At 43.7% G+C, this 24,884-nt stretch overlaps 1 protein-coding gene and 1 long non-coding RNA gene across 6 annotated transcripts in view; one reads left to right on the plus strand and one right to left on the minus strand.

The window, feature by feature from the left end:
• Positions 1-24,884, plus strand: part of ARHGAP26 (Rho GTPase activating protein 26) — a 466,073-nt gene that overhangs the window by 435,397 nt on the left and 5,792 nt on the right. The window contains exons 21-23 of one of the 5 annotated variants that reach the window (XM_082382700.1): positions 13,966-14,076; positions 14,212-14,241; positions 20,011-20,102. In XM_082382700.1, the coding sequence (XP_082238826.1) occupies positions 13,966-14,076; positions 14,212-14,241; positions 20,011-20,102 (233 nt within the window). Of the gene's footprint in view, positions 1-4,633; positions 10,801-13,965; positions 14,242-20,010; positions 20,103-24,884 lie in introns of those variants that run through there. The other 4 variants (XM_082382702.1, XM_082382701.1, XM_082382705.1 and 1 more) reach the window with 4 other exon arrangements.
• Positions 1-24,884, minus strand: part of LOC309624593 — a 1,127,080-nt gene that overhangs the window by 117,418 nt on the left and 984,778 nt on the right. The window lies entirely within an intron of this gene.

Raw genomic sequence — 24,884 nt, forward strand, 5'->3', positions numbered from 1 at the left:
CGTGGAATCCAAATCACCCCACCCGCCCTTTCCCACTTGGCAGTCACCTTCACACTGCTTTTTTAATTTTCTTTGTAGCTCTTAATACCATCTAAAATGATGTGTTGTTTACTTGTTTGTCTGTTAACACAAACACACAAGAACAGTGTTTCCTAAACAATTTTAATCACTAAAATGATCGAAATACTATCAGAAAAAAATATTTGGGGCAGGTACCTCTAATACGTGTCTGTTGTTTTTATTTACCTATTTATAAAGTATTTACTTATCCTACTCATTGTTTTATACACATCAGAAAGCATATATAAAATACAAATCTTATAAGGATCGGATGAGGAATGCAAATGGGCGTTTTGTTATTTTTCCTCCACCCAGCCTGTGCTCATACCCTGCCTTGAAGTTCACTGTGAGTGAACATAAGCTGCTTGAGAGCAGAAGCCTTTCTCCACCTGTTTTCTGCTGTGTTCCCAGTGCCTGCAAAGCACCTGCCGTGTAGTTAAGTGTGCAGGAAATATTTGTTTAGTAAATATTTATCATTGAGTAACAAACAAGATTAAGGCACAATTCACTCTGCCAGGCTTTGGAGAGCTGAGGTTTTATTGCATGTGTGCAGGGCAAGGGGATAAAAACCCTGGGTTTTAGGGTCAGAATGCCTTCCTAATACAATATGTGCTGAATAAGGGATTTACTGTAATGATTCAAATCCTTCACCAAAGAGGTAATTACAACTTCCTTGATAAGAGCAGAGCTCAGGCAGACAGACAGGTGGTTTCTAGTTTCCCTTATAACAGATGGCACAAATGGACCAGCTTGAGGCTTTTTGAGGAAATTTGCTCATAAACAGCCTTAAATATATTTTTTTTTATGTCTGCCAATGCATGCTTTCTAAATAAAGTGAAAAGGCTGCAGTAGATTGAGGGCAAGAGCATATATGATGAAGGATACTGCGAGGAACGGGCCTCTTCCGGTTTGCCTGGGCGGCAGGAGCAGTGAGCCTGGAAGGCGGAGGGGTGGGGTGGTCTGTGCCCCATGGAGGCTCGCTGTGCTGAGAAGGTGCTGGAGCGCCCACTGTGGTGAACCTTCCCTTCCAGGCACCCTCAAAGGCTTTTTCCCTAGCACTGTGAACTGTATATTGCTTTCTCCTGTGAGTTGAAAAGTTTTTGTTTGTTAGTTTGGTTTTTGGTTTTTTTTTTTTTTTTTTTAAAGGAAAATCTCAGTTGGTTTCATCTTGAGACTTTTTTTTTAAACACCAGGCAGATAGCATAGTGGCTAAGAGTTAGGGCTAGTTTCAAATCCCAGCTCATCCACTAATTAGACAATTGACTTTAAGCAAAGATCCTTAAACTTTATGAGCTTCTGTTTTGTCATCTGAAAAATGAGAATAATAGTACCTATTCCTGAGGTTGTTTGGAAGAATTAAATAAGGTAATGCCTCCCAAAGCTTGGCAGAATGACTGGTACATACCAAGTATTCAATAGAAGTTAGTACTCAGTGTTTGTTACTATCTTCATTTCATCTTCCTTTTGAAAGCTGTTGGCCCACTATAAACATCTGCAGGTGAAATAAGCCAGACAAAAAAGATCACACATTGTATGACTCCATTATGGTGAAATGTTGGAAAAGGCAAATCTCTAGAGATAGAAAGTAGATCAGTGGTTGCCTATGGCTGGTTACAGGAACAGGGCTTGGCTGCAAATGCCAGGAGGGACCTTTTGGGGCTGATAGAAGCATTATAAAACTGGATTATGGGTGATGATTACACAACTCTCTCAATGTTGTACACTTAAAATAGGGGGTCAACTTCATAGTATTATCCCTCAATAAAACTATCTTTAAAAATCCTGCTCTCCCAGGAATGCAAAACACAGTAAGTAAATGTTGACATGATGATGATGATAGTATAGACAAATGATATCAAAGTTAAGAGGGGAAAAATATTAAATGACTGTCAACACCTTGCCTGAAATGGACATAACACATTTTTTATTAACTAATTTCGCTCTTTGGGGTAATTAAATAGATCTTGGGAAAATAGATGCTATGTTTCTGCAAGAGGAAATAAAAAGATTGGTAACTGAGAACAGAAATGTCCAAAATGTGAGCCTTGTGGCACTGAGGTACTTGAAAGTTTTAAATGGTGCCTGGGGCTTCCCTGGTGGCGCAGCGGTTGAGAGTCTGCCTGCCAATGCAGGGGACATGGGTTCGAGCCCTGGTCTGGGAAGATCCCACATGCCACGGAGCAACTGGGCCCGTGAGCCACAATTACTGAGCCTGCGCGTCTGGAGCCTGTGCTCCGCAACAAGAGAGGCCGCGATAATGAGAGGCCCGCGCGCTGCGATGAAGAGTGGCCCCCACTTGCCACAACTAGAGAAAGCCCTCGCACAGAAATGAAGACCCAACACAGCCATAAATAAATAAATAAATAAATAAATACCCCCCCCCCAAAAAAAGTTAAAAAAACAAAAAACATCACCAGCGAGAACATTGCAGTGAAAGGCTTACAGCATGTTCATGGCTCGTGTAAACCAGTTTGACTGGAAGAGGGGTTGGAAAACGATGGCCCATGGTCCAAATCCAGCCTGTCACCTTGGTTTTGTTTGTTTGTCTGTTTGTTTTTATTTTTACTTTGCAGCTCATAAAATAAGAATGGTTTTTACATTGTTAAACTGTTTCATTTTAAATGTTTATGTAAGGAGCTATGTAATACCCTTAATTTTTGCCTCTTGTTCCACAGTCTAAAATATTTACTAAATGGCCCTTAAGAAAGTTTGCTGACTTTACTTGGAGGCAAGTAATGACTGCAAAGAAGAGCATTGAGGACGTCTTGTGAAAGACCTTCAAATGACAGAAACCCAAGTAGCTTAGGGAAAAAGTGGAAGTTATAAGCTTACAATTTTGTGAAATCTCAGGGTGAATCTAACCTCGAGCGCAATTGAATCCAGGAGCCCAAATTATTATTTTGCTTGGCTCTTCTTCCCTCTTTTAAAAAGCAAAACAAAACAAAACAAAACTTCATTTGCAGGCAGATGTTTGCCATGTTATAGGGAAGAAGGATCTCTGGTCACCCTCAGCGAGTACATTTAGATTTTGCATCCATGAAGAAGAGCATTCATATATTAGACCCCATGGATGAACTCTGATCAGTTAGCTGCCCATCACTGACCCACTGTGGCCAGGAGGAAGGGGGTCCTCTCACTGGCCAGCCTGGATCACATGCCTGCCAATGCGGTGACATCGGTGGGACACTGGACCCACCTGTATTGCTTGGGGTCTAGAAGAACTTCTCCAAATGAACCAGAAGAACAGGAGTTGGAAAACTGGTGGGCATGAGTAAATTGTAACTACATATTCCACTCTACTAGGGCAAGCAATTTATTCTACATGCAGTAGGTATTGGTGAGCTTATGAGTGGGAAAATGCTATTTGTTGAACAACTTTCAACAAGTAGTTATTAAGCTATGTGCTTAGGAGGTTCATGTAGTTATGATGTGCAGTAGGATGGATTCAAGTGGTAAAAAGGTAAAGAAACCAGGCTAGCGATTCTTAGAGTAGTCAAGGTAGGAAGGCCTTGATCTTCACCCTAGAAACAATGGGGAATCATTGAGTGAGTATTTTATGCAAAGACATGACATGATCAGATTTGCATTTTGAAATCATGACCAAGAATGGTTCTTTTAGGTTAAGCAATCTGTATTGAAAAATCTTGTTGACATTGTAAATTGGCTTAGTCACTCATAGATTGTTCATAGTATATTTGGATCTACCTCAGATCTGAAAAAAATAGAAATTTTAATTTTGTGAGATTAGAATTAATGGTACTTTGCTGTGTCTGTTTTCATTGAGTTCTTAGTGGGTGTTTGGTTTTGGAATACAAGAACTAGAGAATATATAAATCATTTTCCTTCAGTTTGTTTTTGTTCACAGATGTTAAAACTCTTTTTTTCCACTGGAAAGGGTGACTTTGCTGGAAAAATCATTTAAAGTTTTTTCCAGTCCAGTCAATAAGCTCCCCAGAACCAAATGAACAAGGGGTGAAAATCACCATGAAGCCCAGTGGGATTGCATTTCTTTGCTGCAGCCTGAGCCAGCCACTGTGGAGGGCAAGCATGGTCATAGGGAGAAAGTGGGGTTTGGGTATGGTCACACCGAAGGAGCAAGACCAGGGATAGATGATATAAGTGGAGTGGGGAAGACATTTGAGGAGGTTAAAATCGGATCAGAAACAATTTTCCACATGTTTAGACTAAAGAATAAACACTAGAATTTGCGAGAAGCCAGCTATTTGCTTGCCGGGAGAAAAGTCCAATGGCCTTAGCATCAAAGTTCATGTCTCCTTATCTCTTTGCCTCATACGCCTTTCATAGTATCCGGACCAAACTTTGTGTGTTGTAGGAGTTTAATTTAATTGTCCTGGATATTATATTTAGCAGAAGTGCTTTTTCTATTGCTGAGAGTAGTGAACATAGTGAAATATTTTAGGCTTCTTTTTCAAGGAATCCTCTTTCCCTAGGGTTACTGTTAGGCCACCCAAGTATCTTGGGCCACCACTTCTAATTTTAGACACTCCTTTGTTTTCATCAGTGGACATTTAGATTCTTATTAAATCCTTTTCCCTCCTTTTCCTCTCCCTAGTCCAAACAGGAAATACTCCCTGAAAGCAGACCGTATAGAAAGGGATGCCAGATGGCCAAGGACTTTCAGCCAGTGTTGTTAACTTGTCAGCAGACTCAGAATGCGACATCAGAGATGTCCTCCTCGACTTCCCCATGCGCGGGGGGGAAAGGAAAACACCATTGATTTACTGTAATAACTTTACCAATAAAAAAGGCTCTAGAGGAGTCAACATAATTCCTCAGTGAGGACAGAAGGATGGGAAATTTAGTTCTTGCATATGGAAGGCACTCAGTAAATATCTGTTGATTGTATTTGACTGAAAAAGAAGAAAAACAGTAAAAACAGTTGGGAACTGCCAACTGTGTCATGCAGCCTAAACCACGGATTGGTGCAACAAAGACGGAATTGTCATTTTGCCCCTATTAAAACATCCTTCCTTTAGAGAATAAAAGTAGCCATTTGTATGATCAGGGAGAGTATTTCTTCTATTAACATGTATTAATTTTTTTGGTTTTAAATGTAACATATTAATTGTAGAAAATATGGAAAATATTTTAAAAGCACAAAGAATAAAGATTACATTTACTCTCATCACCCAGAGAATGCTGTTAATACACTGATATACTTACTGTCCCTAAGTGTTTTAAGGTAGGTTTGCACGTATTTTTTGTTATATAGAAAAGTACGTGAGATGTATTATACAACTTCACAAATTACTGTTTAGCAACTGCCCCCCAGGTCAAAAATACAACCTTGCCAGGACCCCAGAAGCACCCACATCTCTCACTTTCTCCTCCTCTATCACAGTCCTCTCCTTCCCCACAGGAGTAACCACTAATCTGATGTTTACAGTAATCAATTCCTTGTTTTTATTTATATTTTTAGCTCTTCAATACAGTTCTTGTTATTTGCAATAGTAACAGTCCATGAAGTAACCACAGACACTGAATTCGTGAATATCATACCATTGCTCCTACAGGAAATACAGGGTTAGGTTCCTACAAGCCTCTGGTTACAACTTTTTTGTCAACCCATCAGTACATAACCTTGTTTTACATGGGTTTCTATTTAAAAACACCTTATTTAATATTACTATTGATTCATTAACATTAAACTCAGGACGAACAGCGCTATAAGTCATGCCTGAATGAAACTTACTAAGCACATGTTTTCTTTGTAAGGCATGTCACAGCCTTCTTGCACACAGGGACACTACAGAGCTGGAACAGAAGTCAGAGCATCCCTTTGCTTGACCTCAGCTGGGAGTGTGCATGTTGGGTGACTCAGGGTGACTTAAGTTTTTCATCGCTCCGTGTGTGTCCACAAATGACTATGAAAGCACCTTGAGTATTGATTCAGGACTTACAAATAAATTAAACAAATAGGTGAATTCACGACTGCAGAATCTGCAAATAATGATTGACTTGGTGCATCCCTAAAATGTAATAGTTTGCTTTATTATTTTGAGTCTGGCTTCTTTTGCTCAACAGTTTTAAAAGTCGTTCGTGTAGCTGTAGTTCATTTATTTATTTTCATTGTAGCAGAACGCATAATTGCATTAATATACTAAAATTATTTCTCCATTCTACTTTTGCTCAACTTCTAGCTTGTTTCCAGTTTTTGTTTTTACAGATAAATTGCTCTACACATTCTCATATATGTCTTCTCATATATACACAGTGTGCTCTAGGGCAGTGGTCCCCAACCTTTTTGGCACCAGGGACCAGTTTTAGGGAAGACAGTTTTTCCATGGACTGGGGGGTGGGGGCAGGGGGATGGTTCAGGTGGTAATGTGAGCAACGGGGAGCAATGGGGAGCGGGAGATGAAACTTCACTCTCACTCGTCCGCCACTCACCCCCTGCTGTGCGGCCCGGTTCCTAACAGGTCGTGTGCAGTCCCGGGTTGGGGACCCCTGCTTTAGGGTATACATCTGGGAATGAACTGCGGGGTCATGGAGAATGATAACTTCATTTTCGCTAGATAACGCCAAACTGTTTTCCAGAGTGGGTGGACGAGTTTACACCCCTCCTCCAGCAAAGTATAAGAATTCCAGTTGTTCCATGTTTTGTAAACACTTGGTATTTTCAGCATTTTGATATTAGCTATCTTAGTCGTTCTGGTAGGTGAGCGGGATCATCTCACTGTGGTTTTAATCTACACTTCCTGCATTACAGAAAGGGTGAGCCCCCTTCTTCTGCATTTTCTCTTCTAAGTCCCTGCTCAAGTTTCTTGCCCATTTCCCACTTGGTTGTCTACCTTTTTCTTACTGATCAGTAGGAGTTCTTTGTATAGTCTTGTATGTGCCCTTATGTATTTATATGTGGTAGGCTGTCTTTTTACTCTCTTTTAAGGTTGTCTTTTGATACATAAAATTTCTTATTTTAATGTAGTCGCGTATATCGGTATTCTCCTTTATGCTTAGTGCTTTTTATGCCTTGTTGGATAAATCCCAACCCCAAGTTCTCAGAGGTATTCCCTCATTTATTGTGTGCCTTTGGCAATTAGATCTGTAATCCACCAGGAAATCATTTGTTAGGTATGATATGAGGTAGAGGTTGTGTCACTTTTTCCATATAGATATCCAGTTATCTTAGCGCCATTTATAGAAGAGTGCTTTCCACTATTATTATAAAATAATATAGGCTCATGATTTAAAAACTCAAACAGTATAAACAAATTAAAATATAAAGTGAATGTCCAGTCTGTGCCCGTGTACCCGGTCCCCGTTCTCAATCCCCTGAGGCAGTTACAGTTTCTTGCTTGTAGATTTTAAGAATAGTTTAAACACAGCCAGCATTAGAATGGTGGCTTTAGAGCAAACCTAAGTTATGCCTCAGGATAGTAGAGGATTGAATCTAGTGGCACTATTGCTTTTCTGTTTAAGTTACAGTGAATACACTTGTTTTTGCGATAGCTTCATTATATAGAGAATGACAGTTGTACTGCGCTCGGTATAGTAAGGAGATGCTGGGACTTCTCAGCAACCATTCCAATCTTTTGAAATAGCAAATGTCACCTTACAGACCCTTCAAAGTGCTCCCAAAACGCTTCCCCGTTTCCTTAAAAATAACTTCATAAATTGTGAGGTTATTTAGTTGAAAGAAAGTAAATACATTTTATTTTTAGAACCAGTTCTGATGTAGCTGAAATGTGATTTTGAAAAAGATTGAGGGGCTATCCTCAGGTTTAATTAAGAGGAAAGAAGACTCCCCTCGATTAGTATTGTGCGGCGCAGAGCACAATAGAGACATCTGTTCCATTTACCCTGCTGGTCCTTTCTCTCCCTTGAGGGTTTTTCCCCTGCAGTGAGCAGTTGAACTGAGACCATTGTCCAGGCATCTTTACTTCCAATCCAGAGTTGTTCCCTCTACCTTGTATTTCTTTGTTATTCTGCATGAGAGGGTTCGAATTATTGAGTTGGAGGAACCTTAAGGATAACAGATTCTCTATTCTGAGATTTTGGATTTTATTTAATCGCAGAATTATATGCCTTTTCCAACATACTCCATCTGAGTTTGAAACTTATTTGGAACTTAAACTTCAGAAATTTTTTTAAAAGCTGGAAAAACAGAACCACTGCCCTGTAGACTTGTCAAGCTATTTTAAGAGCAAATTATTTAAGAACTATTTTAAAAGCAATTGCATATAATTGCTAAGGCCTTAAGGGGATTTCACCAGCTAGTCTCATTAAAATAAGGATCAGGACTCTGTTATTGTCTGAATAAAAATGTGTATTAAATTATATTAGATGTGGGGAAAGAATCTGTAAATACTGTGCATACTTGTAAGAGTCAGAAAAGAATACAGAGCAGTGCAACTCGGGGGCATGTGGACTTTTCCTCTTGTAAAGTCGTGAAGCACAGATGGAAAATTCAGGACATAGATAGGATTTCTGTGTTGTAAAAGCTTCAGCAGACACGTAAAGAATATGTTCAAATTTTCAACAAGTGGAAATTGGTTTTTGTGTCATTTACTCTGATTCACCACTATCCAGCTTACCAGTACTCCTTTTGACCCTGTTTTCCCAACTGGAGTTTGATTTTCCCTCTCTTTTTATGGCACTTTAACTCAGGACATAAAGGGATATTTTCCAAGGAAGAAGAAGTCACTAATTCAGGACTAGATAAGATGGGACTTTACAGGTTTTCATGGAATTTTCTATCCTCTCTCATTATAGGGGGAAAGAAAAAAAATACAGGCAGTCCCCCTTGAACGTAATAGCACCATCCCCGTTCTAGGCCTAATGGGGAAAGGGGACTGAGGGAGTGAGCATTCAGGTCAGGCCTGAGATCCATGACCGGGAACCCAGCCTGTAGGTCTCAGACCACTGCCTGGCAGAGAGATGTCGATGCCAGTTTTGTGACCTCTCCACAGTATGCAGCTGGCGAGACACTCTCTGGCTCCCCATGTGTACCTCATCCCTCCTACCTAGCCCTGTCTTGGAGAGTCCTAGACTAAGCCAACCACCCACCACTCCCCGTTTCTCTTGGATCAGCCACGCCACATGGCCAGGGGTTCAGCACCCCCCAGGCTGCGGTTGTCTGTCTCTCTATCCATCTGCCTGTCTCCTTCCCCACACTACCTTCTTGGCAGAATGCCCTTTAGAAAATTAAACATTGCTTGCAGATGGAAACAACACGGGAGAGGAGTTGTATTTGTTTTTGCCATTGGAAATGCTAGGAAAGAGAAGAGTCCAAGGTGACCTTTGTGGACTGGGGAAAAAAAGTCCATCTGATTTTTTTAATTGCTCATTCTCTGTGCTGGTGGGGCCGTGGTGAGAGGGAAGGGGCAGCCCCCATACGCTGTTGGTGGGAGTACAATTCAGTCGAACCTTTCTGCAAGGCTATTTGCTAGGATGTATCAGGACCCTTAAAAAAGGCTCCTAGCCTTTGACCCACTAATTTGACTTCCAGGAATTTATGCTAAGGAAACAATTGGAGACACAGGCAGTGATCCTCTACAAGAATGTGAGTTGCACTACTATGGCCGAAGAGGGATAATCTGAATGTACACAATAAGAGAAGGGGTACATAAATCAGGGTATACCATACAGTAGAATATCCTGTAGGTCTGAGACTACTCTGGGGTTTGTAGAGAGGTCTTCAGGGGGTCATCTGCCAAGATTGTACTTTAAAAATGATTTTCTCTGAACTAATGTCAGTTGTTTGTTATTTTTAGCCTCTTTAGTGGGAAAAGAGTTTTATGATTTTTAAAATATATCAAAGGCTACTTAATGACATCAGAAAATACTTAAGTGAAAAAAATACGCTACTATGTATGTAGTATTATCTGCAACACCACCCCACCCAAGACAAGTGAAGAAATTTGGCAAGCTGTTAACAGTGATTATCAGTAGTATAAATTATGTATGATTTTACTGCTTTTCTTGTGATATTTTCCAGTTTCCTACGCAGCCATCTGTAATTTTGCATATCAGAATTAAAGAAGATCAGCTTTCTGATTAATGGTCTGCCGACTGCTTATCTTATACCAGCTCAGGTTTTTCACTCCCATGGTGTGGAGTCATGAGAGGGTCTGCCACATCCGTGATCAGATTGGGAGCCTGCTGGGACAGCCCTGTCCATGGCCTGGTAGTCATGCCCTGGCTGGTACACCAGATGCCCCATCAGTCAAGTGAGTCACCACAGAAGGGTGTCAAGCTGACGATATTGCCACACACTGTACTTGAACGCTCAGCCACATCCCAGCATGCTGCCAGGCCTTTGAGCCTTATCTTCCTAAACCATTATTTCTTCCCTGTCCAGTGAATGTCAAAGCGACTGACTGGGGCTGTGTGACTCCTTTTGAGGACACCGTGGACTGGCAAACTAAAGCCGATGCAAGCCTTCCACTTGAATCCAAACCAGACCAGCAAATGTTCCTTAAAGTTTAAGCTGCTATCGCTATAGTTGGGCCTTGATGTGGGGGGCCTGGCAGGACCCCAGGAATATTTAGGGTGAAAAATGTGCTGGGTCATTCAGCTGGACTCTGAGGTTGTAGAGGGGCCTTCGGGGATCATCTGCTAAGATGGTAGTTATAAAATTATTTTCTCCTATCCTAACACCAATCATTTGTTATCTTTGTCCTCATTAATGGGAAGAGAGTTTGAGAATTCGATATTGGAGGTTTCAGAGCCAATACCAAAGCTGGCCATTTTTCGTTTGTTTTGTCTTGGATTTTTTTTAGGAGTGCTGTTGTCACTTTAAGTAACCTATAACCAGACACTTCTGTGGTCAGAGTATAAGATTATACAAATAGTCTTGGGCCATTATCATCATCCCACCTGTGTGTTCTCTAAGTTGCATCAAAACTGATATATAATGTGCTCTCTGTTTCTCTGAGGAACATTTATATGTTTACAGTCATTCTGTTGCTACAGGCATCAGTCATTGTGGTGTATAACAGTGCTCAGTAGTATTGTCGACGTTGAGTTTTGTTGATGTGCCTCTGGAGCACAAATTAACAAAGAGTATATTTCCAATCAGTAGTTTAAAAAATCATAGAAGTACTATGGAGTATGCATTTTACTGTTACACTGAAACATAGTGGTAATAAGTTTTAGATTGTGGTTATTTTATAACAAATAAATGTTATTGCTATGACCAAAACACAAGCAAACAAATGAAATTCTATTAGTTCTTAAAAATCACAGTTAATACTGTGGCAATGGACATGGAGATTGAAGAGTAACTTCTTATAATCGTTATGAATGTCCTGCATTCCAACCGCACCCCCAGATAATTTCAGCCATGTACTAAGTGGCCAAGAACCACTTAGATATCCAGGGATGTGAAAAAACATTCAGAACCCACATTGTGTTCATAGAATATGTTTCCAACTATGCCTTTAGCCAAAGGCATGATTCTTGGTACGCTTGAGGTAGGAAGCTGGAGGTGTTTCCTACTTATAAAAGCCACTAAAAAGAAAACTCAAAAAAAAAAAAAAAAAAGTCTTAAGGACTTTTAAATTGTCCCGTGTTGGCCACTGACCAAAGGAACAGAGTAGTTCAGGCCTCTAGGCCTGGGCTGCTCTCATAAACCTCCAAATTGTCCCTGGTCAGAACTTGGGTTCCCAGGCTGGGCTGCAGTTGGAATAGCCAGGCCTTGCCCACTGGGTCACTATCTAGGGGGGCAGTTGTGGGGAGGGGACTGAGAAAGCGAGGCCCTTCTTAGCAGCTGCAGTTACGGATTAACCGAGGACTGACTGCCCAGTAGAAAGGAGGCAGCACTTCCTTCCGGGACCCAAGACAGAATCAAGTGTGGGAGCGGGTATTAAACTAATCATAGGGTAAGCTGATGAAGCTTACTTACCGTCTTATATTACAGTTGTTTTTTAATCTGTCCCATCTTGTCAAATACATTGTAAGCTCTTCAAGTCGGGGACCTTGGTAAATGCTAAGTTGTATTCCACTTACTGTCTTGATCACACAATGTGTTCAATAAGTAGTCATTGCTGGAATAATTGAGAAGAAGAGAAAAAAGCCATGCTCTTTGAATTCTGTCTCTTCTGTTATATGAATTCCATCTGCTGTATGAATCTACCACACACAAGACTGGAGGCAGAATTGGGGATTTTGTTGGAATTTACAATGTGTTGAGTCTTGCTGGGCCTGTCTGTTGCTGCATTCCCGTTTTCCCTTGCAAATGTGGTAGGCATCTAAAGGAAACTCATAAATCAGTGGTTAAGGTTTCTAGTGCTATGGCTGGGTCTGTAAAGAAGCTTGGTACAGCCTAGAGGATCAGAGCAAGTCCTGCTACCCCAGAGGTGGTACACTGTGGCGGCAACAGCCCTGGGCTTGGAGCCAGGGGATTGGGGTCTGAACCTCGGCCCTGACACTTACAGCCTGGATATCTTCAAGCAAGCCTCAAATTGGCCCAAGTTCCCACATCTGTGAAATGGGAATTATAATAGTGCCTCTTGGCTAGATGGTTGGGTTAAATGAGATTCATTAATTTACTCAATATTTATTGAAATCCTCCTGGGCACTATTTTAGGCATTGGAGATACAGCAGTAAACAAAACGAACAAAAATCCCTGCTCATGAAATGTATATTCTAGAAATATAATGCATATAGTGACATTTAATAAATGTTTCATTCAATTAGTCCGAGGTTATCTGATGAACTCACACAATGGGTTTTTACTGTATATTTCCGTAGGAATTTATGTTATAGCTGTAGATAATTAAGGCCATTATTGAGTCTCTCATCTGAATTGAAGATGTGTCATTCAGTAGGACATTTATGTGTTCTTGCTAAATCCCAGTATGTTTAGAAAGTCTGTTCCCCTGGAATTGGATTGCTGTCATTTTCACCTCTGTACAGTGCTTGGGCCACATAATCCAGCCACTGGCTGGGGCTCAGGGCTGCAGGTGGTGTTGTGGCTGGGTGGTTTCCGAGTTGTTTTCTCAGTCATTGGTGTTTGTTTGCACTATCTGTGACTTAATGCAATTTTACAGAGTTACTAAGATGTTTATTTGTGTAATTTGTGGAAATAAGTCAAAGGGCTAGCGTGACTAGTTAAAATCCACAAACCATATTTTAGTGAGTAATTTCAACCTTTCCTCTCCAAACTTTTGATCAGCCACCCATCAAAGAACAAAATGACAAATTTAAGCTTTCAGTTCCTCATTTTTTCATTGCCTTCCATCTGGGACTTTTTCTTTGAGCGTCAGAATGCCCAAAATCCATGAAAAAAAGAAAGAATAAGCCTGGAAAGCAAACCTCAGAGGGACAACTATGCCCTGCCCATAGCTGTGTGCCCTCTCCTGGGAGGTGCGTGCCCAGCCCTGTCCTCCATCCACTATCACTTTTCTAATGCAATCCTTCTCCGGGTCTCCAATGGCACACGGCCCCTTTCGTTAAAAATGTAAACAGGAAATTGTTTTCTGGCGGAATGGCCTGTGTGGCCCAGAAGAATGGTCATTTTTGCTGAGACACGACTTTAAAAACACTCACACGGTGGAAACCGAAGGCTGGTTATGAGCTAGCCCTGCCCCAGATGGAGGTCGGTGATAGGATGTGGGTGTGGGAACCCATGGACATGGGTTCAGGGCATTTTTCACCCATGGCCAAAGGCACAATGGACACAATTAAGGAAGCTCCTACCACCTAGAAAGCAGTTGTTCTGCAGGGCAAAGAGACATGTTAACACTCCGAGGAGCTCCAGAGCAGGCATTACTTGGAAGACACGGAGTTTGGTCTGGAGAGATGTGACTTGGCACTGAGGACAGTTTCAGTGCTCCTCCAGTCTCTCCAGCTCCCTGTCATTTGGCCTCCCCTGAACCTCCTGTGCTCCCTTTGTGGTTTCCCTGTGTGCTGATGAGTTTTCTGGTGGTTATGTCTTGCAGCCCCCCGAATCCAAGCCCAACTTCACCCCTCTCGCCATCTTGGCCCATGTTTTCGGCGCCATCCAGCCCTATGCCCACCTCATCCACGTCCAGCGACTCATCCCCCATCAGGTCTGTTGCAGGGTTTGTTTGCTTTTCTGTTGCTGCTGTTGTTCTCTCATTGGCTTGGTCCTCTCTTCATGCAGTGTTCAGCCTCCTCGTCAACTTTGTTCCCTGCCATCCAAACCTGCACTTGCTTTTTGACAGGCCAGAAGAAGCAGTTCATGAAGACTCCAGGTAAAGTCACGGATGATGACCAATCCGTTCCTGCTTATCCAAAGCTGATCAGGGATTCCAGCCTCAGAGACCAAAGCTGGGAGGGACTATCTGCATGAACCAGCATGGCATTTTCCACACCTTTCTGAGCCCTTCCTCTGGTTACTGAATTTTTCCGTGATGCGTAGAGTTTGGGGAGAGAGTGCCTCTTGAGTGGGCTCCTGTTTGGATCACTCTCTGAACCATGGGGCTCTCTGTGCTTTAGCATAAGATAGTATCAAAGGGAGCAGTGCTGAGACACGTACCGGCCTTTTCTTCCCTCATTTTTATCAGTTAGCATCAGGCAACATTTATTTGTGGGGTTGGGCTTTCAGCCTTGTGTACTGACACCTAGTTGATGAGACCCAGACCAGTTGGGAGAGAGATGAATATAACACAGAATAAAGGCTTGGGATATGAAGCAGTTTCTCTTTAAATTGTTCATAGCTGCCTCCTCACCTCCCATGTAGTCCCAGGAATGCTCGGTGCTCCCAGCCTGCATCTGTCTCCACGTGTCGTGAACCCTTAGCTCTCACGGGAACAGGCGACACCTCATTCTGAGGGTTGACCTAGTTCCTCCCCCCAGGGGCCAAGCTATAGTTTTTCCCTGCTTTGATGACACTTAATTCTTCACATTTGAGTTTTTTGGAGAAAAGAAGCTGTTTAAATCCAGGAAAAAGAATCCCTCTGCTATGTAGGTCCTGAGCACGTGTGTCTCTCAAACTTAATCTCTGCTTTCAGACAACCAAAACGCAGAGCCCAATGGAAGCATCATAAGTATTTTGGGCCTTGGCAGTATTTTTTCATCCATCTTTTCTCATAGTTGGTTTTTTCCTAAGGGGTGGTGGGCCCAGCATAGGGGCTTAAATAATTTATAAAGCTGAGTCTCACTTTTAAAAAAAGAAACCCCATGCTATTTATACATACATACATATATACACACACACACACACACACACACACACACATATGTAGATATGTGTGTGTGTGTGTATGTATATGTGTGTGTGTGTGTGTATGTATATATATGTATAAACTTAATTCTCCTCCAGGCACTTCCATATCTATCATTTCATTCTATCTTCGTGTGAGAATGAGAAGAAATGGCCTGAACCCTATTACAGAGAAAGAAAACTAAGGCACAGAGAAGTGACTTGTGCATGGTCACATGACTCATGAGATCCAATCCAGAATTCAGGACTTCTTGCCCTCAACCAGCACTCTTTCCTCCAAACACATGGGTGGCCCCAAATTTAAGTTTTCATGTTTCCCGGCCCCAGAGCCTGGCCTGCTCCTCTAGGGTTTCTGTCTAGCTTTTCCCTTGAAGATGGAAAAGATAGCTTTTCACTATATTCTTTTATCCTTACCCTGGGAATAAGATAAAAATTCAGAGTATACTTTTTCTGACACTCAAGTTATTTCCTAATTATTTCTTAGGTATATTCTGGGCACTTTGGGAGATGTTAACTTTCTAGGACACCAGATATGGTTTGGGTTGTTCCAGTTAGATCATTGATTGCCCCAGGAGACCTGAACCAGAGCCAAAATGTGGCCCCTTCAATTTGTTCAAAACAAAGTAAAATCTTTAGAATATTGGCCCCTGGACAGAATGGGTTGGGGGACTCAGGACAGTAGAATCATTCAGCTAAAAAACTGAAGTGTACTCTGCTTTGACGGTATTCACTTTTTTTTTATATCTCTAAGCTTTGGGGCCCTATTGCCTCTCCAGTATCTCCACCTCCCCACTCCCATCTTCCAGGATATTTCCAAGTTTTACTTCTTTAGCTACTCCTTTCCCAGAGTATTGATATTTCCAGATTGGCAGTGGACAGTGGCAATAGAATCTGCTCACCCCATGTGTTTGGGTTCATGGTTACACAGTACTGTTCACTCTGGCCATCAGTATAATGGCACCATTTGGATGATGCAGTTCCACAACCCTGTAGGAAGCTGCCTTTTTGAAACAGGCAAGGCAGAATAGGGCTTGCAGTTGGCTATCACTGAGCTGACCATGTGTGCCAAGCTGAGCACGGATGGGGACACAGCTGGGGAGCTAGCCAACAGAGAGGGCAAAAATCCCCTAATTGCTGTTGCAGTGTGCAGCCAAGAGGTGGGGGCATACACCCATTATTCAGGTCCAACGAAACGTTCCCCCAAACCCACTTCCAGAACATGAACCTTCAGATTTCCTTCCCTGGGCAGAGCTTTTAAAAATAAAAACTTAATTAGACCTAATTAATGGGCCCATGAACTTCTATATAACATCTCCTCTGGAAGTGGCTTGGTCTCCCCTCTCCAAAGCATTGTTAGTGCTTGTTAGTTCAAGCTCAGGAATGGAGATGCCTTTCACAGCGCAGCAGAGAAAGGGGACTGGAGGAGCAGTTCCCTTTCCTTTCACTTGTACCCCTAGAAAAGCTCCCAGCCCCGAACTCATAACTTGGATTCACACAGGGGCTCCTGGAAATTATGCCTAAATGATCAAGCCGTTGCATCCTGCCAGTCTAGCTGAGCCCAACTCCCTGTACAGTGCAGAGTGGGTTGTCATTTTGCAGGGTTTGCAAGGGCAATTGAGGGAAACTCCTCTGAGTGCTTTTCCTGGCCCTGTGCCACGCTCACAGGCGAAAATTAACAATGAACAAGCAGAAGGTTCCAAGCTTGTTCATGCCCTTGAAAGCCCTGCTGAGGTCTGAAGGGCGGTGTCACAGAAGAGTCACAGGCACCTCAGGCTCTCTGTGTGCAGTGTGGAGATGCTTTGCAGAGAATAGGGAGCTAGGGAGCCCAAGAACCAAAGATGCTTAGGGGGGATTTTTTTTATTTCTTTAATCAGAGCCAAAGCCTACAAACAAAACCTCTGTGCCAGCAGGATCTGTTTTGGTAGAAACCCTATCTAACACAAACCGCTCAGGGCTTTTGACAGGGAGAGAGTATGGCATGGGACACAGGACTCGGGCTGACAAACTTTTACAAAGAGAAGACCTTCCCCTGAGTAGGGCTGCCAGATTTAGCAAATAAAATGAAAATACAGAATACCCAGTTACATTTGAATTGTAAACAACAAATGATTTTTTTTAAGTATAAGTATATCCTATGCAATATTTGGGACATACTCATACTAAAATACTATTCCTCATTGATCTGAAGTTCAGATTTAACTAGATGCCTTGTATCTTATTTGGCAACCGTAGTCCTGGGGAACAGGAATAGCTCCTTTTAAAAGCACCCCTCTATCATCCCTCCCATTCTTGTGCACATCCCAAGGGGGCAGGAGGAAGTCTCGGAGGAAAAGACCTTCTTGTAGACTGTCTGTCACCTCTTAATTTGAGAGAAAAGCAAGAAAAAAAAAAACTCTTTCCTCACCTTTGTTTTCATTTTTAATGTACTGTTTTATTGAATGTTATCATTATTAAATTCCTAAAACCGGATATTAGTGGAAAATTACTCCTCTTGAATGATAATCTTGGGCACTTGAGCCATTCCCTCTGCTTACTTCCTGCCAGATACCCCAGTTGGTTTCCCTGGCTTGTCCCTGTTTTGTCCCATTCCCTTTATTTGAGGAGGTTAATAAGTAACCTCTGTGAAAATCCAGCCAGAGGAGCCTTGCCTCAGATGATTTTCGCCTCACCTTTTATCTCCCTGTCCCTGGTCCCTGTGCTCTCTCCCCATCCTCAAGGGACAATGACCCTGGCTCATGGCTACTGGATTCTCCTTCCACCTTCCATGTCATCACAGGCTCCACTTGCCTGTCCGTACGGAGTTTTGGCTGATGACTCCTCCTCTCTGTTCCCTACTCCCTCCAAAAACAAAAACAAAAACAAAAACAAAATTTTAGCAGCGCATTGGCTGTTTGGCCCTTGCTGGCCAACACACAGACTTGGTTTACTTAGATCACAGAATGTGCCCCTTGTCCTGAACTTGATTGTGACATTAATGATAATTACACAGGGAGAGCTGGTTTCTAGTTGGAGCTGTCACGTTCTAAAGGCTCTTTTTCCCTTCACTACCAGCGAACGCACTTTGTGTTCTCCCACTTGCCCAGTTTTCTCCCACCCAGTTATCATTTCCTGGCTACTAGAAGACCAGAGAGAACACCAGTAAACTGCACCCTGGCAACAAATTCTGGATAACCATTTATCTGTACAACAGACCCTTTAAGTCATCTTTCCTTCAATTTTCATGGAACCAAGACTAAAAGTTTTAGATTTCTGGCCCTGGTATAGGTTTCCAGACATCCATGGCTCCTCCTTCCCAGAGGGAAGCTGGACTTGGTGACTCCAAGAGCAACAGTTCCATAAGGATCCAAAGTGCCCTGCCCCTTCTGATCCTATCTGGATTTACCTGAGACCAACCATGCCTCAGCTAAAACTCATTCAGCCACTAGAAATAAATACGCCATGAAGGTTTAGCATCCCTGGGTCCTTGAGGCTCTCCATTAGCCAAATAAAGATAAAGCAAATAATATATATCCCTTGAATAATTGTCTAACCCAGAGGACCTACTTGCTCTTTTGTTACTCTGCCCTAGAGCCCCTAAATATGCTGGCTTTGAGGAAAAGAGAGATTGCTTTCAGCAAATAAAGAGCCAACTTTTGACTGCTAAATGTCATTTTTCTTGTGACCCTTGAGAAGTCCGTAGCTCATTTGGGACTGGTTGGATGTCAAGGCAAAAACTGATTTACCAGCAGTTGCGACTTGCACTCTAGAATGTGGGTTAGCAAACTGTGGCCATTAGGTCAAATCCAGCCTGGCCCCTGTGTTTTGTAAGTAAAGTTTTGATGGAACGCAGCCACACTCATTCATTTACATGTTGCCTGTGGCTGCTTTCGTGCTACAGTGCAGAGTTGAGTAAATGCAACAGAGACCATACGGCCCATGAAGCCTAAAATATTTACTGTCTGGCCCTTTACAGAAGGAGTTTGCCAACCCCTGCTCTGGAAGGATGGTTCTCAGCCCTGGTTGCTCACAAGAGTCACTTGGAGAGCTTTATAAAAATACTGATATCTGCAAGTCAGGGTAGAACCCAGACATCTGCGTTTTTTAAAGTGACTCTGATTCGCAGTGAGAGTGGCTGTCAGCACTCCTGGGATGAGAAAGGCCCCAAAAAATTGCATCATGCCCCCTCTCCCTTCTTCCTCCCCACACAAGTGCACACGTATGCTCATACACACACGTGTGTAACTGCTCACACCCACATCTTGTCTGCTCCCTGCCCTACCCTGGGGGTCCGGGAGTTGCAGCTCTGGAATCCTGCTCCACCAGCCCAATGAGAAATAAGTAACATGTGGGAGAGCTAACGTCAGCCCGGGGCCTGGAGCTGAAACCTGGCTTTGCTAGAATTTCTCCTTTTGACTCACTGAGCATTGGCCACTTTCAGCAGGGTCTGCTGTGAGTGTTCTCCAGAGCAAGTTAGGGGTTCTTTCCTGCCTCCACTGCCCCCACTAGCTAGTCCTGCTCCAGAAATGGGGTCCAGCCTGCCCTCCCACTGTTCAGCTCTTACAAGTCAGGTTTAAACTTGACACAAGGTGAGCCCACGAGAAGTGTGGTTTTTCCAGGCTTATGGCTGTTCTCTGCATATTTCTCGTTTCTGCTCTGGTGACCTTTGCAACTTTTCCACCTCGTGTTTTGCCATCTGACTGCCTTGTCAGGCTCTTCCCGCGAGAGGAGGCTCGGTGGCTTGCAGGGAAGGGGGAGAAAGAGAGATTAAATATCTTTCAGAGGGTTTTTTAAAAATGCTAAATAAACTGCTTTCCCCCAGCACACCGTTCCGGAAGGCAAAAGCCTTATATGCCTGCAAAGCGGAACACGACTCAGAGCTCTCATTCACGGCAGGGACGGTCTTCGATAATGGTGAGTTTCTCAAATAAATCACTGGAGTTGTCAAAGTTCCTTTCTACCTAAGGAAAATCTCAACAGAACAGGTAAGACTAAAAAGGAGCATGGGGTGGGGTGGGGTGTGTTTTCCCAAAATAACAGAGCAGCAGCAGAGCTTTAGGAGCCACTATCAAAAGAGGACGAGTGGAATCACCTCCTCACTGTGACGGAGCCAGTGTCATCGAGGTGTCGTGGGCATTAAATGGGATGGTACCTGCACAGGCTTTGAGCATCTGGGGGCTGGATGGTGGGAGGAGACGAAGGAGTGGAGAACGGGGATCCTGCAAGTGGTCAGAAGCTCAGGGAGGAGGCTAAAGCCGCAGGGTCTATGCCCATCCTTGGGTTCAGTGGGATTCACTGTCCACGGCAAGAGAGGCCCGTTTCTGAGACGGTGCGGCATCGGGTGAGCTCCGGGCAGATAAGCTGCGCTGCGTTCCTTCTCGTCCTCCCCCAGCTGCCGGGAGCGGGTAGATGACCCCACAGTGAAACCAGCCCTGCCAAGCACCAGCTGTCCTGCACAGGCATCCTGATGGGAAAATGGATTCGGAGCACTTGCCCCATGGGCCTGGGACTTGCTTGATGCACCATTTCCTTGTTTCATTTGTTTGTTTTCCTCCCTTAAAAAAAAAAAAAAAAAAAAAAAGGAATATTTTTCAAAATGCAAATTGATGGAATTGTTGTTATAATTTGTCATAACTTATTATTTGCCTACGAGGAAAATCAGGATTCTGGGGAAAGGCCCAAGTTTCTGTTACAGTTGAGATTTCCCCCAGATGTAGTTCTCCTTTGGGGTTAATCCTTCTGGATCCCTGGGTGAAAGGGTCTGTTTGTTTTGCTCAAAGGAGGAAGCAAAAACCAGCTGTCTGGTTTCAGGAACTGGACATTTTCTGGGCCTCCCTTCTTGACCTCAGGTGGGGTGAGGCAGGGTTCCGTGGCAGGGGTGAGTGCTCACTACCCAGTGTCCCTTCCCCATCACGGCTGCGCGGTCCCACCCAGGTCAGGACCATGCCTCCTACCACCCACCTGAGACCCAGAAATGCGGGGCAGCCAAGGTTCCCATGTAGCACCGGAGAGCCTGAACTCTAGATTCAGGCCACCGTAGCGCAGGCCCCGGCTTGACCACTTGATTCTGTGTGACCTCAAGTAGTGACTTAACCTCTCTGTGCCTCAGTCCTCTCCTCTGTCATAGAAAGATGCCAGACAGTTTCGAGAGGAAATTGAGATAGTGTGCATCACATGTTTAAAATAGTACTCAACACATATTAAGCTTTCAGTATGTTGTTACTGTGACGATGATGATCGTCATTTCGTTACGTCCATCTCAGAAAAAGACCTTGATGCTCTGATCGTTCACAATGACAGTTTTTCCTTTTTTAGCTGCTACAGCCCAGCTGGGCAGTAGGTACTGCACCTAGACACCCTGGGTCCTGGTTATTTGTAAGGGCCCTGAGGTCCCAGCCAGAGCAGAGATGGGCTCCTGGGGAACAGCCTTGACTGCATCCATATGCAAAGGGACTGCCCCCCTGTGTGGCCAGCCCCTGCATTCAGCATGGCAGAGATAGTAATCAGGCATGGGTAGACAGAATGGGAAAGAGGTCACAGAGCACCTGGGGGATTCCCAGGTCACACTCGGCAGACCTTGATCTTCTGAGCCAGCAGGGCTGGGGATGAGCCCACAACTGCATGTGGCCTTCTGGGCCTGCATCCTCACTTAGGGTTCTCAAAGCCTCTAAAGCACTGTCCTTAAACCTTTGTTCCATTAACTTTCATTTGGGTCCTTTAAAAATCAAAGCATACAAACAGCCAGCCCAACTGCCTCTCCTGTCAGCAGCTAGAGCTTTTAGGTCCTGGCACACCTGTAGGAGTGGGTCCACTGAAGGCTGTCTAAGGCCATGTCCTTGGAGAGTGTCCCCTGAATAGGCCCATGTGGGGGGAGTCACAGCCCAGCCATAACATGACACAGTTTGCACGGCAGACGAATCAGAGTGGATGCATGCACAGGCTCTGTGTCCTATGCTGTCAACAGGCGAGGGGCTTCTGCCTACCAGTGAGCAAGAGTTGAGAGATGCCTACATCTACAGGTGAGTCCAGAGCTGAAAGGTCTGTCCTCTAAACCACAGTCCACTACTCCCATGGGCAAGGGACTGCCGTGTTCCTATCAGCTCTTCACTCTGACAGCACAAAGGACCCCTGATCCCGGGGGAAGAGTCGGTTTAAGCTCTCAAAAGGTCTGTATGTGTGAGTGTGTGTCTTGTTTGGGACTCCTCTTCCTGAGTGCAGCCTTCTTCCATTTTTAAAAGAGCTTTATTGAGGTAGCCACATACCATACAAGTTACCCATTTAAAATGTACAGTTCAGTGGGTTTTAGTATATTTAAAGTTGTGCAACCATCATCACTATCTAATTCCACAATATCTTCATCACCCCCAAAGAAACCCTGTTCCCTTTAGCAGTCATGCCCCATTTACCCCAACCCTACTCCATGCCGCCTAGGCAACCACTAGTCTACTTTCTGTCACTGTAAATTTGCCTGCTCTGGATGTTTCGTGTGAGTGGAATTATACAGTTCATGGTCTTTGCAACTGACTTATTTCGCTTTGCACTATATTCAATGTCATCCATGTTGTAGTAGGCCTCAGAACCTCATTCCTTTTTACTGATGAGTAATATTCCATTGTATGGATATACCACGTTTTGTCTATCCATTCATCGATTGATGGACATATTGATTGTTTCCACTTTTTGGCTGTTATAAGTAATGCTGCTATAGACACATGCATACAAGTTTTTGTGGGGACATAGGTTTTCCGTTCTCTTGGTGATACACCAAGGCATGGGCTTGCTGGGTCATATGGTAACTCTAGGTCTAACTGTTGGAGGAACTGCTCAACTGATTTCTAGAGGGGTTGCACCATTTGGCATTCCCACCTTCTTCAGTTTTTAAGTCTCCTTTTTGAAGTAGTTTAACTAGCTAACCAAAAAAAGAAATTAAAAGACACTTGATTTTTAACTGCCAAGTCCTTTCCTTCCCAGCAGGTTCTGTTACTACTCCCGCCCCTCCACTCAGTAATTGTCATAAATCCTACAAGGACAGATGAGAGCAGGAGAGAGTCAGAGGCCTTACCCCGCCTTCCCGTGGTCTCCAGGGGCCATGGCAGCGTTCATTGACACTAGTTTCTTTTTAACTAGCAATGTCAGTGACCTTTCCAATTCCCTGAAGAGCAAAAGGCCAAATTAAGCCCCAAAGACAACACCTCACAGTGTTGACTGAGCTGCAGTCGAAGAAGGATCTGACAAAATGTCGATTGAGATTTTAGACTGGTTGGATGGTAGAAAATGCTACCTCGACCCTACTTTCCCCATCCCTTCGCCTCTTTAGGAGTAGTCGGGCATTAAAGGGGGAAAGCACTATTCACATGTTAGAGAGATCTTTTTCCTTGTTCTCTCTCTTGGTAATTTGTTGCTGAAGGTCCCAGGTAAGGACGATGTAAGTTGGATGCTCTGTAGCTGTCAGATTAAATCATCAGACCAATCAGAAAAAAGTTTCCTAATGACAGAGTTAGAGTGAGTGAGTGTGTGTGTGTGTGTGTCTTGTCTTTTTCAGGATCAAGAAGAAGAAGAAAGGAGGGGGAGGAAGAGGGAGGGGCACCTTGAGGGGAAAGTCTGTTGTTCGTAACGATTAATCTCCAAGCCTCTGGATTCCAGGGGCCCACTGTGAATCTGGAGAGGCTGTTCAGTCAGCTCTTGGACTTTGTGCAGTGGGCAATGGCTGTGCAATACTCAGAAATAACTCCAGTGTCAGCCCTTGCCAATATACTAGGAAACTGGCCATTTCACCAAGAGCACCTCACACAGTAACTGGAAAGAAAAATAACTCATGTTCTCAGGAACATTAGTCATCTAGAAGCAACCTGATTAGTGATACCTGGAAAATTCACATGCCGTTCACTAAAATTGGGTTCTTGGGATACTTTTATCAAGATTTGACATGGGCTGGATCCTTCATTGCTGGGGTACCGGGTGCAGTGTGAGTGCAAAGCAGGGCTGCCCTGGGTTTCCTTTGCTGATAAAGGATATCTCAGGCAGTGGGGTTCACAGAGGGTTCCTCGGTGGAGTCTTTCAGCCTCTCCAGCCTCTCCATGTCTCCCCCAGGTGTTTCCACCAGCTGCTTCACTGGTCTTGCTGCGTCCACTCTCGCCCCATAACCCAGACTCTACACAGCAGCCAGACTGATCTCTGAAAAATGGAAGTCACATCATGTTATTTTGCCTCCTGTTCTTAGAATTACTGACAAGGACCTGCAGGTCCTGCCCCTGCCGTCTGGCCCCCTCTCACCTTCCCTTGATACAAAGCAGCCTCTCAGGCCTTCTTTATGTTCTCGAATAGGGCTGGCAAACTATGACCTGCCAGTGAAATCCAGCCCGCTGCCTGCTTTTGTAAATAGAGCTTCATTGGAACACAGCCACTCACGCCTTTGTGTTTACATATTATCTATAGCAAGACAGTGGCAGAGTTGAGTAGTTACACATTGACGAGCTGGCTTTTTAAGAAAGACTTACCACTGTTCTGAAACCACAACAAGCTTCTCCCCATCTAGGGGCCGTTACACTTGCATTACCCACTGCCTGGCTGGCTCCTGTGGATTATTCGGGTTTTAGCTTTTCGAACTCTTGGCCACCCACCCACATCCCTATCCCAGTCTCTTTCCCTCCCCTCATCACTACCTACAATTACATGCTTACTTACTACAGATGGTCC

Source organism: Balaenoptera borealis, assembly GCF_965194805.1.
Source record: "Balaenoptera borealis genome assembly, chromosome: 2".
Taxonomy (NCBI): domain Eukaryota; kingdom Metazoa; phylum Chordata; class Mammalia; order Artiodactyla; family Balaenopteridae; genus Balaenoptera; species Balaenoptera borealis.